Source organism: Anoplopoma fimbria, chromosome 3 (genome assembly GCF_027596085.1).
Source record: "Anoplopoma fimbria isolate UVic2021 breed Golden Eagle Sablefish chromosome 3, Afim_UVic_2022, whole genome shotgun sequence".
Classification (NCBI taxonomy): domain Eukaryota; kingdom Metazoa; phylum Chordata; class Actinopteri; order Perciformes; family Anoplopomatidae; genus Anoplopoma; species Anoplopoma fimbria.
In genome coordinates, this window is record NC_072451.1 from 23,683,290 (window position 1) to 23,701,473 (window position 18,184).

The 18,184-nt window shown below is 38.4% G+C and overlaps 1 protein-coding gene across 1 annotated transcript in view; it reads right to left on the bottom strand.

The window, feature by feature from the left end:
• Positions 1-18,184, bottom strand: part of clstn2a (calsyntenin 2a) — a 125,209-nt gene that overhangs the window by 38,117 nt on the left and 68,908 nt on the right. Inside the window, exons 3-5 of the mRNA XM_054625358.1 lie at positions 3,572-3,767; positions 1,000-1,111; positions 691-787 (exon numbers count right to left, since the gene is read on the bottom strand). Coding sequence (XP_054481333.1) covers positions 691-787; positions 1,000-1,111; positions 3,572-3,767 — 405 coding nt within the window. The remainder of the gene's footprint in view (positions 1-690; positions 788-999; positions 1,112-3,571; positions 3,768-18,184) is intronic.

Sequence of the window (18,184 nt, forward strand, 5' to 3'; positions counted from 1 at the left end):
CTTACCACAAGGTGAGATTTAGTATTTGCTGATGTTCAATTTTTTTTTCCTGACAACTCAAGGACTTCTCATCCATACTAGCTTAAAAGCAGCGGTTTAAGTTTCATTCTTTAAGATGCTCAATAAGTTATTCAGAGCATATCTATGATTGAGTGATTGCCTCCGGATTACTCTCAACATGACCACGGCTGAGCGGGCGGCTCGCAGCTAACAGTGCTATCAGAGCTAACAGTGTTTTCTTGAGGGGGAACTGGAGAATGGGTGCTACGCTATCAGTATCAGCAGGTGTGGGACTTTCATATGCATTGGATTACAACACAGAGGGAGAGCGACTTCTTTTTCTGCTCAGGTAGACATTACTACAATATATCTTGACATAGCAAATTGTTGTACGCTGCTACATTAATATCCTGAATGTCGCATCGAGAACCTTTAAAGATGACCTGCTGTATGGTTCTGTGTGTGTATGTGTGTGTGTCACAGAATTAATGGCCCTTCAATGTACTTGAATTTAATAAAAAATCCCAAGAACAAAGCCTCCAGGCATGCAGACTGACTCTCACTGTGCTATCCTAGTTTCCACTCTCACTATGACACATACTTCACACCTAATCATATCATTAGAACTACAGTCCAGTCTCTGATTTAGCCAAGCCAGATTCAAGCACACATAAATGCACACTAACTTACCATTGCGGTCTATGGCAAATGGCGTCCCTGCAGTGACAATCTCATAGTTGCAGATCTGGCTGTACTGTGGTGAACAGTCTTGGTCCCAAGCTTCAACCTGCAAATTATAACAGTATGTTTCCTACCAGTTCTTGACAAACACCAAATAGACAATAAACAGTCCCAATATCCACATGTTTTTACCCCAATTTTTTTTGCACATTTATCTTTCAGGTTGATTGTTCCAGTAAAACAATGATGCAAAATGTAACAGATTTGACAAAATAATACTAACTTTAATATATATACTGTATATATATATATAAATACCTGCAAAATGCTGTCGTAGATTTTCCCTTCTGTTACTGATGCCTTGTAAAGGGGCTCCCGAAACACGGGGCAGAACTCATTGACATCATCCACTTGGATGTGAACCACCGCCCTGAATGGAAGAAGGAAGGGAGCAGGGAGGGAGGATGTGAAGAAGGTGGAGTGGAAATGATTGATGGAGAAAAGAAAAAGAAAGAACAGAAGAGATGGATAGAGGATGGGAAAGTGGAGAGAAAGAAAAATCTCTTTAAGTCATTAGAGATCATTGTTATTAATTAAGAACTAAAGTATGTCACTGTTTATCTTAAGAACAGTGGTTAGTAGAAGGCAAAAGAGCATGAGAGGAAAACAGTTCCTATACTTGTAGGGAAAATAGATTTATTCCTGAAAAACAGTATTGAAAAGAGAGTGATTTAAAAGGTACTTCATATAAGGTCTTCTTTTTTGGTATTTCTTTGTGAAATGAGATCCAATTGTCATCTAATGTCAATCGAACTTTTTCTTAACAGGCTTGTCTACTGACACAGACTCATCCACGGCAGATCCTGCTAAGCCATATTGTTTTTCAAAGTACTAGCTGGTACTACTTCACTATCTCCTTCCCTCGTAGTCTGATGCAAACACTCACATAAAGACACAATCTCATCTGCTTGAAGAAACTGCTGTTATTAACTATACACTCTGATAACATTTGGGCACTTAAGTATATAAATGGAGCAATAACTCAGATCATATCATGAAATTTTCTCTCCCGGTGACCTTCGCTGACAAAAACTTGCGGTGTATCTGAAGAAGCACATCTGGCTAATTAATGACATTAGCTTAATGAGGCCTATTTAGAATGTCATGGCGTGATAATGTCACACTCTTGTACACGTACACTGTGTGTCATTCATCATCACTGGTGAAATTCTTCACAGATCCCTGAGCTGATAAATTTATCTCTCTCTCTTTTTCCTTTTAGTACCAAGCCTGCAGCACCCTATTTTTAGAAGCTCCTTGTCTCCGACTGAAGGACCAGAGGGTTTGATTTGCTGCTGTCCATGCCATTCTGCCTGTCTGTCAATCTCATTCACAAAGCGCTGCCACACACACATACAGACACACTGAGTATTGATGGGCCATTAGGGGGACATATCCTGAGAACAGAACTGCAATTCTCAGATGTCACTTCTGCCATAAAGAGAGATTTTGGGGAAAAGAGAAAAGAAAGAAAGAAAGAAAGACGATAACTTAGAAACAGCAGGCATTATCTAATTATAGATTTAAGGTATTTTCCTCACTATTTTGAGCTGTTGGTGTAAATGATAAAGGTTTCTATTTTTTGTAGTAAACAATTTAAAAGGAGGGCTTATTGTATATTAGGGATATAGGGATATAGTTGTAATCTTTGCCTAAGACGACACATTCAGAAATCATAATTTCCAATGCACACTCCCACCCAGTCATCTCTAAATCAGGGTCCCAAAACCACGCGAGTAAAAATCACTTTTAACAACTCTGCAGTTGTGTCAACACGTTCAGATCCATTTGAGTCATGCTTGAAAATTATTTAATATAAGTGAGCATCACATCACTTTTTGTAAATTTGATTTCAACCGTTAAAATATTCAGTTTTATAATGTCTATAAACGTGTTCAACTTATGAAAGTTTATCTTTGTTTTTCACATGTCAGAATTTTTTGAGAACTTAAAATGAGTAATTTTTGCAGCTGCCTTTTTAACTTTTGAGTTAACATTTTTTTTTTGTATTTCATGTTTTGTTACTTTGTCCGCCCACTTAAAGTCAGAATTACTGCGACAGCCAAAGAAGTGAATCATGCAAAGACAAATAATAATTAGCAGTGTCTGACGGCTTTAATACAGGGTTGGACAATTACCATTTTCATAACTGAGTTTAAAGAAAGTTTTGGAGATACAAACATGTCAAATAGCTGGGGGATGAAGCGTTGATAAGTTCACAATGTGTAAAGCTTTTGAGTACAAAAACTACAATGTTGTAAGAGTTAAATGAACACTTTTTTGACATCATGTTAACACAAATGAACATTTTAAGCCACAGAAACAAATATTTTGTTGCAAGGCAAGTGTTTGAAATTGTTATATACTGTAACATCTTCCTGTTATTTTGTAAATCCACCAATTCTTGGTATTTTTTGTCTGTTAAGTGGTTTGTTGTTGTAAAAAAAGGGTTAAATTATATAATTTGTTTGGATTAGGTGTCAAGCTCATACAGTATTCTATACCCTGTACAGCACAATAAAAATGTAGACACACTTACAGTATATTAAAGACAGGATAGCGTTGTTCTCATATTTGGACACAAATAAATAAATAAAATAGATAGAATAACATAATAGCTAAATTGCCTTAAAAAAACAATCAATAGAACTCAAGCTAGATCTTCACTGAGCTATGTCTGTCACTCCCAGTAAACCGTGACAGAACACAGAAAGCCATTGTTTGGGCAGAAAAAACACATACACAAAAAAAGAATGATTGACAGGTTCTGTCTTATTGACAGCTCAACTTAATACACCCACTAAACATTAACAAACACTGGTTGACTCACTTGTGGGATTTCTTCCAGTCGGCCCCGCTGGGTCCGGCCCCACAGTCGTAGGCCTGGATTATGAAGGTATACTCTTTCTGGCTCTCACAGTCCACAGGGCTACTGGCCCGCAGGACGCCCTCTCCTGATGTGCGATTCAACACCACTGCCTCAAACGGAGCATCCTGACCATAGATCTTAAAGGCACAAATCTCCCCTAAAAAGACAAGGAAAGATGCATACATGATGTGATGTTTTATTTTACAGTAACAGAGATAACACCGTTGTTTTAGTGTTCTATGCAGTATTTCCTATTTTAAGCAGAGATCCATGCTAGATTTTTTTCATTGGGTACAATTTGTGTGAGTTTCACCAAAACATGATTATTCTACTTGTGTGCCAGAAAATGAAAGCAGCATTTTCAATCTATATACAATATACACCAATCCTATTTAGTGAGTCAGAAGCAAATTCAAACTAAACAAACAAAAAAGGTGTGAAGACATTCAGAGAGAGCGGGAGACACAAACTGCAAGTGAAAATTAAAAATGTCAGCATTTTTTTTTTTTGGGTACAATTTGAAGAGGAAATTAGTTTGTGTATCAGTCGGACGTCTAGAATATCCATATTTTTTATCCCAGAGTAAAAGAGAACTACACCATGTAGTTCTAAAGATGAAACATAACGGGCTTTAACATGTCTGTTCCCATACAGAGGCTGAAAATGTTGTTCAGCATGTGGGCCATCAATGGACAGACACTGAGGATGATTAATATGGAGGCAGTTGGCACAACAACAATCAGACTGTGTGAGAGTCACAGACTGCACTTATTTTCAGATTGACACTGCTTGAACAAACATTATAAGAAAAAAACATTAGGAACATTTTCAATAACTGGATTATTCTGGACTAATTATTCACTAATTTTTCTGTCAAGACATTGCTGGTAAAAGCATTTTATATATATATATATATATATTTTTTGTCTCCCTGTGATTTTCTCATACCCATAGCTACCAGATAAATGAAGTTCTATAAAACTATGGGTAATGAGCTAATAATACACACTGCTGACATTTTCTTTACAGCACAGATATCACTTAAAATTACAGACCAAGTCTCATTTCTGGACACATAGATCTTTGTCAGCATGAGCTGCTCACAAAAACACAGTATACAGCTCCTGGGGTGTAATGAGAAGAAAACTAATTTCTGATATGTGTCAAACTGTGCCAGCTCAACAAAAGATGAAATTTGTCTTGTCCGTAGAGTGCTCTAACATACGCACTGAGCGCATTGTGTTTGCCTAACGTGTGTTTGTGCTGCTGTGTGTAGATCTGGTTGTGGGTCTTGAGTCATCTGTGGCATTCAACCCCTGCACAAGTATTCATTTCAGGGATTTGGAAAATCTCCTTGCACAGGGAACAAAAAGCTGCAGCACTCTGACCCTCTGCTGGCTGATATCTCTCAGAACATAGTGGGACACAGCGGTAACAAAAAGCTTCCTAGCTAAGGGAATTCTCCTTGCATTCTTAAACCCCTCTGACAAACACAAGGACAAAGTTCCCTCTCACCACTGGCTTCTTTTTACTTCTGTCCCCCGCGTCTTAATATCCCACCGTGATGTGCAAAGTCTTTTATTTTCTCTCTCTGACTTCCTTTTAACCTGATTCAACTTTCCACACCCCTTTCTTGGTTAAATAATGATGTTGCCAAGCACAGTGTGCTTCAAGGGTTGATCCCCAACCAATTTTCAAGATGCCTTGCCCTTGTATTTGCCCCTTTAGGATTGGTCAAGGTTTGTTATCAAGATGAAAATGGTGATGTGTACAGTTTGTATAGAAAACTATTAATAAACACAGCCGGTAGTGGAAGAGAGGCAATAAGCATGGTCTTGAACCTGCCTTCACGGACAAACAAACTGAGCATTTATGTCTTAGATGGGACCAAAGGGAAAGGAATCTGGTTTTAAAATACCAGGGATTATAATATTCTGCTGCAACCCTTATATATAAACTTTTACTTAGTGTTGGGGAGCAGGAAAAGGTACTTCCACTTAACAGTTTGGGGTTGGATGCAAATTCATTTTCCGCTCCATTTGTTGTGGCAAATTCATTTTTTCTGGATTACATTTTACAGGAGAACGTAACAGAGTGGGGGAAGGATGGAGAGAGCAAAAGAAGAGGAGGGAGAGAGATGAGGAGGAGGAATGTGATGTGCCAATGTATATGTAAATGGTAATGACATAAATTTCAGATGGATTATCAACTGTGTCAGCAAATGTGCACTTTACGCACATACATGCACACTTTTTTCCTGCTACTTAGTTTGCTTCTCACCAGCTCCAACCAGAGGGAACACTATAATTCCACCTTGGTGTGGTGTATGGATGAAGTGAAGTCTAATCTTTTGGCCTATACGTCACAGGGGAAGGGGTCGCTTTTAAAAGTAAACATCATAGATTTTTGCTTCGGGGAGTTGGCCTGTTACATTGGCAGATTGAGAGCGAAGTGGAAGAGTCAGCAAAAAATTATTTGATAATAACATTCATCTAAAATAGATGGTACTCCACAGAAAGCTTGAGCGGCATAAAATACATCTAGGGAAAATGTCAAGCTGTCAGGGAACATGTATTTCACAGGATGTTGAATTGCCAATATAATAGAAAAAGACAAGATGAAAACAGTTAATGAGAAAATGATACTCCACAACTAAGACGTTGTTACACAGAGCCGAAACAAATGCATCTATTCCTACCGTAAGAGACAGTAGTTGACAGAGCATTTCATTTGTTACTAGTTTTTTATTTATTTGTTGGTTTTTCCAATTGCTTACACTTCATTTTTAATATCCATGAATGTTCTTAAAGGGATAGAAATAACGCTATGTCAAATATAGTGTAAGTCCAAATGGCGGAATCAGTTTCACATATTTTCCTGAAGGACATCTGTATAGTTATTTTTACATGCCTCCTGGTACACTTTAATTTGTATCACTCACATTACACACAATGTAATTTGAGTCAACTGCACAAAATTTCATGTGATTAAAAATGATCGAATACTTCTGAAAAGTGTCAAATGAAACCAAACTGGTTCATAATATAAATAATAATATCAATGCAATACACATTTTAGATCAAAAGAAAAACTTTATTAAATGAGGACTTATACACTGATTGTTGTTCCCAATATATAATGCATCATATGCATTTTCCTAAGATAATGTATACAAAGACACAGTTGGTTGTGGTGGTGTGCATATTTACTGTTGTGTAGGATAATGCTCATAGAATTTGATCACATTTAAACAAGTTATCCAGAAGAAACCAACTTCCTACATGTAAAAAAAATTATAAAATATATAAAATCATCCTGATTATCATTGAGTTCATAGGTTTTTCTGTTTTTGATATTAAAGAAAACTACAAAGAAAGGCTGCAATTATGATTATTTTTTAAGTGACTTAACAACATTGGTGGAAAACATTAACGAGGGGCTCTGCTCTATTACAGCTTCTCAGTACATGGTCATGTACAATGCAATACTTTACTAAAGTTATTCTTCAGACCTGTTAGGTTAACATCCTGGAGCTGTGTCATGCAAGCGTCATCAGTCATTTCACAATCAGTACCAAAATGTAATGACCCAGTGTACAAATGGCAAAGGCTGTAATTTAAGATAGGAGTCTGACATACTGTGGAGATTACTAACATGCAGGTAAACCATTAAAGTTAGCTCAACAGGGTTTGAAAAGGACATGAATAACCTGATTTCACGATGCAAAAAAAGCCCACACTATAACTACGCCAACATGCTCATTAAAATGCAAGCAAGTCTAAGTATACAGTATAAGGAGACAAACTGGGGTCAGGACCTGCGATTTAAATTGCTGTCTTCATCTTGAGGTTTTGGGCGATTCAACCCCTGATGCCAGGAAGACAATTATGTAAAATAGACAGACTGCTTAAATCCTCTGGGTTAAAGGAGAGCCGCTATTGTGTCTCATCAGCATGAAAATGAAAGAATATGTCATGCTGTCCAATAATGTGACCCGAGGGTAACATTAGTGGAAACAAATTAGGGCGAAGAACGAGACCATGAATTTATATCTGGAGTGAAGAGCAAATACTTCACTAATTAATCTGCTGCAACAGGAAACATCCGTCCTCCATTTTAGCAGTTAACAATGTGATGTATCACCTTCGAACATGATTGTGATTCTGTGACCTGCACAACATTTTGGGAATGACTTTCTAAAGTACTGAAATCCTCCAGTGAGCCCTCTCTCTCAGTCAAGCCTCAACAGAGAAAGAGGAAATTCAATCATGTTAATTCCTCTTCTTAATCAAATACTGTTGTGACTCCATCTGTTGTGTCTGTGCCCGTATGCCTCTGTGTAGAGCATTAAACATAAAAGCTTCAGTATCAAGATTTGACCGTATATGTGTGTGTGTGTGTGTGTGTGTGTGTGTGTGTGTGTGTGTGTGTGTGTGTGTGTGTGTGTGTGTGTGTGTGTGTGTGTGTGTGTGTGTGTGTGTGTGTGTGTGTGTGTGTGTGGCGAGGGTAGCTGTAAGACCTTGATTAAAGTGAGTTTCAAAGCAGACAGAGTATCAGACGGTTTTATCCCTGATTCCTTTGCTCTTAGAACTGAGATCACACTCAACTTTAATTAATCACTGGATTACACTTCATCCCACTGACACAGATACACCCTAACCACACACGCAAACATGCATACACAATATACATTATTGAGTTCATATACTCATAAATGAATTCCGTGCAAACACATACTGCACATTATGAACCTGAGCTCCAAAAGTACACACAACAGATGCAAATAAAAATCATTTTGAAGGTAAAGGGCTTCATTACAGTGTCTCAGATTTGAGATTTTGCTCTGTATGTTTTCCCACTCAGAGTTAAAATACTATTCTATCTTTAAAAGATCCTCCTCTTTCAGGTAGCCAGCAGTGTTTCGAAATTAATAAGTTTATATTAAACAAGTTTTCTTCTTTTTTTTCTTTTTCTTTTTGTTTTTTTACATATATTCCAAAATATATTCAGAATTTGCAGTCTAAAATGTCACCAGATCGTTGGTGAGGTTTGTGTGTTTTTCAGGTTTAATCTTTTGTGCATTTCATTGTAGACATAAGAGATTTCCACCAAGCTCTAAATACCCCAGTGGCTTCTGGAGCACATGGCTCTGTATGAGCAAACAAGTGAGGGTGTTATAAGACTTCTTTTGCTCTGGAGGTTCAATCACTTACTAAGGAAGAAAAACTTAGTCATGAGAACATGCTTTCTATAGCTTGAAAACTTTAGCCAGACTGACTGAATATGTTTGCATTGTAATGGCAGCCTCAGACTGCGTTTTTATGGACTTTACAGTCCTGCTGTTCCATGTAGACTGAGTTACCAGTTTTATTAGGTATGATTGTACAATCTAATGCCATGCAATGCAATGTAATACATAAATACCAGAGACAGTATGTTTTAATTATTTTAGATATTTAAAAAACCTTGTTTTATTGGATAGCTTTCGATTGTACAGGTATATATAATAAAAGTCTGACTAAAATACATTTAGTCATCAGTTTTTGCAGTCAAAATGAATCTCAACTTATTTTTTAAATGTATTGTTAATAGTATTTAATGCTAAAAGGAATGGAGACAATGAAATGCTTCATCTATCTTGATTATCTCAAATTCTCATCTTGATTCATTGGCAACCTAAACAAACACTCCTTTGTGCAATAATATTTCAGTGTAATGCAATTTGAACTTGACTAAAAATCTGTTTCCTAAAGCTCAGCATCAGAATGAAAAGGCTGGTCCTTGAAAGTGGGAGTTAGTGGGCGGCTGTGGCACATGAGGTAGAGCGCTTGTCCCGTAACCACAAGGTTGGTGGTTCAAACCCCTCTACCGGCAACATGCCTAGGTGTCCTTGAGCAAGACACCTAACCCCAAGTTGCTCCCCGGGCGCTTCATTGCAGCCCACTGCTCCTCCGGGATGGGTTAAATGCAGAGAAATAATTTCCCCATTGTGGGACTAATAAAGGCTTAATTATTATTATTATTAAATGTGCCATCATTAATAAACTGGCTAGATGTATTAATCAGTACAGTGTTTTAATTTTATGTGTGATATGTGGTTTCGGTTTCGAATTTGAATAGTAATTGTAGGAGCCAGGATTAATTGTGCAATTTTTTACATCTTTTTTGGTCACTTACGGTAATGAGTCAGGTGGTGTTGGGGATTGCAATGGGGATATCAGCTGTTCACTAGTTTAGTTTGGTCAATGGAAGGAGAGGGGGTGAGAGAGGGAGTCTTATTTTTTGCTGACCGCTAATTATCGCTATTTACTGTTGTTTGGATGCTTTTGACACTGTTTATCACTGTCAATCGCCTTTGTACAGTTACGGAACTATTCAGAACATTTTTGAATGTGTGTTATTGAGCACACTTGTTTGTTTGTTTCTTGCGAACAAAACTACCAAATGTAGCTACTTGATCTTTGATTCATTGACAGACAGCGCGTCCGCAGGTTAGTCTCCCCTACTTAGCCTCTCGGTGACTAAGTTTAAGTTGCAGATAGTCACCTACAGTAATAAAGCCTGCAAATTTCCCTGCTGCGGGACTAATAAAGGATTATCTTATCTTATCTTATCTTATCTAATACAAAATACATATAAAAATATAAAAAGTCTATTTTTTGTATCAAGGTTAGACATTTATAGTGTTTGCGCTTAATTGTTTTGGAGTTGAATCTACTTTATACTGAATAATTTTTTAACCTTACAGTGAATTAAAATGTAAAAATGACTGAATGGCTAAACATTAGGAAAAAGCCCCCCCTCTACTTTTTCAGTTCTAGTTTAGTAAGTGAGGTTGGAAGAGGAGGATGAGGATCAAAACAAGTGAGGGTTCCCAGCCTTCCACTAAGCCTTCCTCCTTGTGGCTTTATTTGGGATTTTCTCTGTTCTGTCTTAAGGTTGATGAGGACACTTAGCGACAGGCAGTGAAACTTGAGGATGAGTTATCAAATGTCAGTGGTGCCACTATAGATTTGTTTCTTCCTGACATGTTTTTATAAATCTACACTCAAAGCTTTACTCCACTACTTCAAACCAAAGAAACTTCTGAAATAGAGACACATTGCCAGAAGCAAGGTCAATTGATTAGAAAGTCATGACATAAGAATTGGAGGTCAATATTTGAAAATAAATTGCTATATGATAACATAACATGATATGTTTAAAGTTCTGCATTAGCGCCCGCATAGTCTCCAACTCTTTAATATCAACAAATGCATACCGTATTTATTGAAATAATCAGGTATGGCCTCTAAGCAGCATTATAATAATTCTTCAGAATCAAGCAGGAAATATCACCTGAAATGTTGTTCAATGACATTTTGCAATGACAATGCATCTATCTCCATTGATTTCTTAAGAGTCTGTGGCAGTTGGAAATGTAACAGGCTAGTTTTCACACAATACGTGTGTGTGTGTGTGCATGTGTGTGTGTGTGTGTGTGTGTGTGTGTCTGTGTCTGTGTCTGGGTACATGGGTACATGCATTTGTTGAACTGCGCAGTCACAGCAGGCTCACAGTCAGTTAAAGAGAGACATGCAGGAGCAATTCATCACAGTCTCACTGGGCTCCTTCAGATAGCCGGCCACTTCCTAATTGCATTTGGGAGATTGTCGCCCTATCCACTTGACCTCAGGGTGACAAATCAACAGCTCACACAGTCAGGAAGCACACACACACACACACACACACACACACACACACACACACACACACACACACACACACACACACACACACACACACACACACACACACACACACACAGACAGACACACAAATACACACTTTTCAGGTTACACAGGACCGCTGAAACCTTGGACGCCATTATATGGGAATTAGAAGAATTCAATATCTCAGACAAACACATACATTCTGCTGGGGGCTTCGGTGGTCTGCTATGCAATTAGTGTTAATTGCAGCCACTGAAGTTGTGGGATTAGAATTCATCCAATGAACTGTGGCAGCAGTCTTGCCTGTTAATTGAACTGTGTGAAGATGTAGTTGTTGGACTTAAATGCTGAAATGTTTATAAGCGATACGAAGGGGTGGACTGTTAACTGAAGTCAAACACAACTATGAATGGATAAATGAAAGGATACTTGTGACTGAAGGATTGTAAACTAGAGTGTCATGACTGAGAAATAACTCTCCACCAGCAAGGTGCTTAACCACACATTTGTACAGAAAACATAAAATGCAGGCAGGAAGTTGTTTATCAAGTGAAGTGGGAAATTGTGCAAATTGTGTGTGGGGTCTGGCAGAGTACATCAAACGTTGGACCATAAAGCCTACTTTTCTCTGCGACTGTTCACAGAGATGTAAAAGAATCTGAGCCAGGGTAAGAGAAATGGAAAAGAACACCAAAGAAATTGTGGGGGACACCACTTACATGTAGGACAGAGATGCAAAGGAGTGGATTAAAAAGTGATTGAGAGGAGAAGGGCAGCTGCAGGAGATAAAGGAGAAAGGAAAAAGAGGAGCTAACTATGTGTGTGAGATAACTTATGCAGGTATAAATACCACTATCAACCTCTTGAGTATCTCAGTGTGCTTCCCCCTCCTCTTCCTCACCTTCTCCTTCCCACGTTCTTTCTCATTTCCTGCATAGCATATTTCACAGCGGTAAGCAATTATCCAGCTCTTAACATCAACACTCAGATGCACAACTCCACCTTACCCTCCCTCACCCTAGCCCTGACACATCTAAACCACTCTGATTTCTACGTCTCTCACCTTCCTCCCTACCTCCTCTGTTCCACAGTCACCTGCTGTTTGTCATAGCTGAAACAAGCCTTTCCATCTACTTTCAGTGGACGTATAACAACATTTGGTCAACATTTCATGAGAAATAAAACCAACAATATGTGTAATTTAGGTCTAGCTTGTTGCCTGCAGCAATGGTTGTGATTTTCAATTATTTTTGAAATTCCACAGTAGAAAAAACGCTGCATATCATTAACATAATGTTACTTTGACCATTCCCTGAGGTCAATCTGCTCTCCTAGACAACCTTTTCAGACCCATCATAATCTGTTAATTATCTTTTCTAACAGAATGACACCCCTCCTCTCCTCTCCTGAGTGACATTCACATAATTGTGATTCTTTTCTTTACATTTGGGACACCCCTCTGTTGTTGGCTCTGAGATAATCACAGACTGCCAGGTACAGCAGGGAGTCTCCGTAAGCCTCTGAGCTGTAAATGTCAGTGTCTCTGACTATGACCTCTGTCAGCTCAGCAGCTCAATGAGAAAAGAAGGACACGGGCCACTGGTTCATAGAAGACACACACTCACATACACACACCAATTCTGTCTCATGCACATGCTTCACTGCACACAAACATACAAACACAGGTACACTCAAACACATGCCAAAGCAGTGATGGTGTAAGAGGAAACATGACCTTTATTGTAAAAATAACAATTAATAACCAAAATTCAAATTATTTATCTCTTTATGAAATTGTTTTCTTTCCGTGCAAGTCCAAAAAATTTAAGCAGGGTTTGAGTTCAGGCAGAGCACCAAATTCACGCTTGGATTGGCTGATAGGCAGCAGTATATAGTAAACATTATAACTAGTCACTATCACTGTTTACACTAACAATGCTGTTTGCTGCTGCAGCTCTTTCCATCACTCCAACATCTTCAATGGGTGGTATTTAGTATTGCTGATTTAAAAGGATTTAGGTTTTGAGTTTATATATGTGTTTATAAAGGGTAATTTACTCCCTCTGCAGAAAGCTAAGGCTATGGTTAAAAGTTGACAGTGTTGGAATGCCTTGATACTTTAATGGTTACACCACATGACACATTAGTGCATAGTCCCTGGTTCTATTCCAGCCAGGCACCTTTACTTTATTTATTGCTCCATCTCTCTTTCCCCATTTTTCCAGTCTGCCACTACACTGTCAACTGTAAAATAAAAGCCAAAAAATGATTTTACTTTTTTATTTTTCTCTTAATTGATTGACTGTGTCCCTGACATGAGACCATTGTAGCATGATGGTTCCTTAGACTAACTCCCAATGAAATTATGTATTTTTCCCAAAACTTCTGTGACTACATTTCATGTTGACACTAGTTGAAACTAGTAACTGAACATTTTATTTAATTAGTTTAAGGATAGAAGATAACGTATGTTGTTCTGATTATAAGATTAATTTGTGATTTAAGTCTTTATAGATAAAACTAACTTGACTTGACTAAATAGATTAAGGACATAAATGTGCCTGCATTTCAAGTGCAGGTGTAAATGCATCTCAAATTGAGGTAGACACCCACAGACCTAAACTTCCTACATTAATTGAAAAAGTTTTCTTGTATCCCTCTGATGAGTATTGGGTTTGTTTATTTGACAACTTACTTTAATTTTAACCACAGAGGTCCACCCTAAGCTTCAGCTATACATTATCACTGGTACTGTACCAGCCTAGTTACATGAACGGTGAGAAAAAATAACATGACTGCCAAATTCATTTTGAAAAGTGACCCTTTTAACGAGCTCCATAAAAATCAAATCATCGATCCACATTCCCCATTAAAGAGATCAGAAATAAATGTAAAACCACAACAGATGTGGTTTAATATTAAGTCATGGCCGATATGCACACTGCATATGAATATACATTCCATTTATAAACTAATGCAGTCTAATACAACAGTCCTCCAATAGGTCCTACTGTAATGTATGTGAATGCTTCGTGAATGTTAGCCTGCACTCATTGATATGAATTGGTTGGACAGAATAATAGTACCATCTCTCTGTATAATGCAACATGATTGAAAGTCAACAGAAATAAATTAATTCACTGTTTTTCTCCTTTTCTCTCTCACCTGACCCTGTATTTCAGTGTAACTATAGCATTAAAGCATTAAAGCAAACACAACATCAGTGAAATCAGGTGGAATCTGAGAGCCTCAGGAGACCTTTTGCATTGCTAATGCACACTTATTAAAACGGCATAACTAAACTATCATTCAGGTGGACCGGCAGGGTAGTGGGCTGTGGGGTGAGACAGGGGCCGCATTCATCAGGTAAATTCAGAGAAAACATCTCGAGAGGATGTAATGAGCAGTGTAGTTTTTATATGCTGTGGAGGTTAAGATAACCTAATCTGTCATCTTTCATTGATCTATGCATGCTAGTTATGTTTGTCATAACAGACGGCAGGCAATAGCTCATGCATGCGTAGCTGTCATGTTTGATCATTTCTCAGCTCTTCAGCTGAGGAAGGTGTCTTTTTGTTTTTAGAGAGAATTCCATTAATTAATAAAGATTTCCTACCATGAGTCACAGTGTGAATCTGGAAACGAACAGCAGGTTTGTGTGCATAGCAATGAATATCAGTCCTGGTACACATTAAGAAGTCACACTTACTTAGTCTTTGTGTATACTGTGACAACAACATTTACAAGGCAGGATGGGAACACTAAATGTAAATAAACTTACATGTGAAATAAATCAAACTGTCGACACAAAGCAAGTGGAAATCCTGATCATGGAATAAAACTATCTTGGACAGGTGCTGATACTGAGCATCAATTATTTGCAATCCTATTTACTTTCTATTTTTGGAAGTATTTAATGTGGTGGAAATCAAAGGGGGTGCATGAATATCAAGGGGGGAGGAAGAAGGACAGGGGGGGTGGAAGAAGGACAAAGGGGGGAGAAAGCCAAAAGGTGAGGAAGAGGAACAAGGGGGGGTGGGGTATGACACCTTCACACAGTGTAACTTAACATACAGAGAGACAAGGTTCCCGGCCTTTTGAGTAAAACCTTCACATCATATACTTCCAACACACACCAATATAAATTTCCATTACATTAACCCCAAACAGCTCTTAGGAAAACTGAAAAATGTATACAGTCACATAAAAAAATGTATTACGGATAATGTGACTGACTGCCAGAAGCCATTTTAACCAATAAAGAATGGTGCAAGACTGACTATTTCTTTAGAAGAAGACACATCTGTTTGTCCCATTTATGAATTTGCTCTACAACACCAGAATTTGTCACCACATAATCACCCGCCCATATGGACTATGAGCTGATGAAATCCTCACCTCGTAGCGACAGCTGTGATAAAGTGAAATGACACAAAAAGGTCAACAAAAGGTCTTAGAAGGGCAGGAAGAGGTTGGTATTAGACTGTGTTCATCTGTTTGTGCCATGGGAGGTAGGGAATCATAGATAAGGGAGTTTCCCCCCCCTTCTCACTGATTGTTTAATTTTGACTTTATTCTAACCTACTCTCTCACAATTAGCAGAGACAAAGAGATCCTCAGGGGTGTAACACTAGATTAAAAGTGACGGAATACTAATAACACATCTGTAAATTAGCTCAGAAGCTGCAGGGCTTTAGAGCTCAAGGAGTCATGCTTTACATACCATGGTTATACAACACAATTAGATTTTGAGCAGATGAGCACTAGATGGAGTGAACTCAATCTTTATTTACCTCGCTAATCATTAATTCAAATTACCATAAACCTCTCTTCTCAAAGTATTATATTTCAATACCTGTTGCACTGTTGTCTTACTGGAAGCAAAGCACTCAAAGGGAATTTGATCCTTATTCATTTGCAGCTCCTATAATTACCAAGTTTTCTAGCATCCACTCTGGATTTTAACATGGGAAAAATGCCTTACTATCACTCGATTAGGCAGATGCATATACGACAATGTTCTCTTCATTTGTCAACAATTCTGTACAGTCGCCTTTGATGTCATAGACAGAGAGCTTTGAGACTTTTTCAAGCCAGTTCAGCATCACAGTGACGCTCAAAATACTTAACGGACATCTTCATACAATATATCTGTATTGTGAAAAGTAATGTCTTGCTACAGTGGTCTGCCTGGAGTCGTTTGCAGCTAGTGCAGTGCCAGGAGAGTGGCTATGAGTATATGTTAGCTAGAACTCTGACTTAGTTCTGTTCGGCACTTGACTGATGGCCCTCGCTGCCCTCATCCATTACTCTGTCACTCGTTTGGAATTGCCTTTCACACGTTCTGGCACTTCTGGAAAAGTGAGCATTCCTCTCTTTTGTCTGGATGGCTGAAAGAAGACATAGTGGCAGGTGTAGACGCACAAAAATCGTATTTCAATTGCTGTCAGATCCTGTGGGACCACTTCAAAGGTCCTCTAGCTCTGCACTGATTGGTATGCCAAAATGTGAGCAAAACACACGGAGCAAGGCAGGACAGTTACATGCTGCAGAAATATAACTAGAGAAGACACTTAACTGATGTTCTCAGAGTCTCATTACAATTGCCTCTTTGTCTGGTTGTTATAAATGAGATCAACATGTCTGGTGTAAGTGGGGTGGCTGTGGGGTAGTGGAGAGCAAGGTAGTTCTCCAATCAGAGGGTCGGTGGTTCGATACCCGGCTTCGGCAGTCGATGTGTCCTTGGGCAAGACACTTAACCCCAAGTTGCTCCCGAAGGCTTGCCATCGGTGTGGACTGGATGTGAATGAATGTTAGTTAGAGTCTGATGGTGGCACCTTGCATGGTAGCCTGTCATCAGTGTGTGAATGGGTGAATGATATGTAATATACTACTGATTGTAAGTCGCTTTGGATAAAAGCGTCTGCTAAATGACTGTAATGTAATGTAAGTAGGCAATGAGATTTTGAATCCGTCCATTTGGACATTTTAGACTCTAAATACAATATACCAAAATATCCTTTTAGCATACATGTATGTAGCCTGTTATCTTGAAGTAATTGCCTTCACACTGCCTCAAGGACAGTCTCTCTAGCCTCTCGCCCTCCACTCTGTCCCTGCGTGTGAGCCTGGTGACATGACAGCTCATTCCTAGGCACTATTAATGACGGAGCTCCCCTTTTCTAGAGCTGACTATCATCTATCACCCAGAGCCAGACTGGCCATCACTCTTCCACTAAATTACAACCTGCTGCATAAGACATAAAATAGGGTAATGGGCTGAAAATTAGCTAATTACAATCATTACATTGCCATAATTGACCCTGGAGACCCATGTCCAACCGTACACACTCTGCCTTAAGGTTATGTGTGTGTTTGTGTGTTTCAGGCACTTAATTAGGAGTAGATTGGACCATGAGGATGAAATCTAATTTATTGAACAGCAGCAATCTAACAGCTGACAGTAAACTGGGAGCGTTTTGGAGAGGTGAATAGCTAGGATGCTTTTTAACAGAGTAGAAAAATAGATTAAAAAAAAGAAAGAATAGCAGGTGGGAAAGATGATGATTTGGGGAAGGAAAACAAGCGGTGGGAAAGGTGGTTAAAAAAAGCAACATAAAAAATTGCTGTCAGGATAACAAAAAATGCATTCCAATCATGGCAAGGCAGAAGAAAGATTAATGATTTTTTTTATATACATATATATTTTATATTTTTGATTTTTTTATCAGAACAGTCACCAAGAGGTACAGACAATAAATGAAGAGAGGAACACATAGTTGTAGGTAGTATGAGCATGAATGGGTTACTAAGTATTTAACAGGACATAGACCTAAATAAATGCATATGTTAGACACCCTAC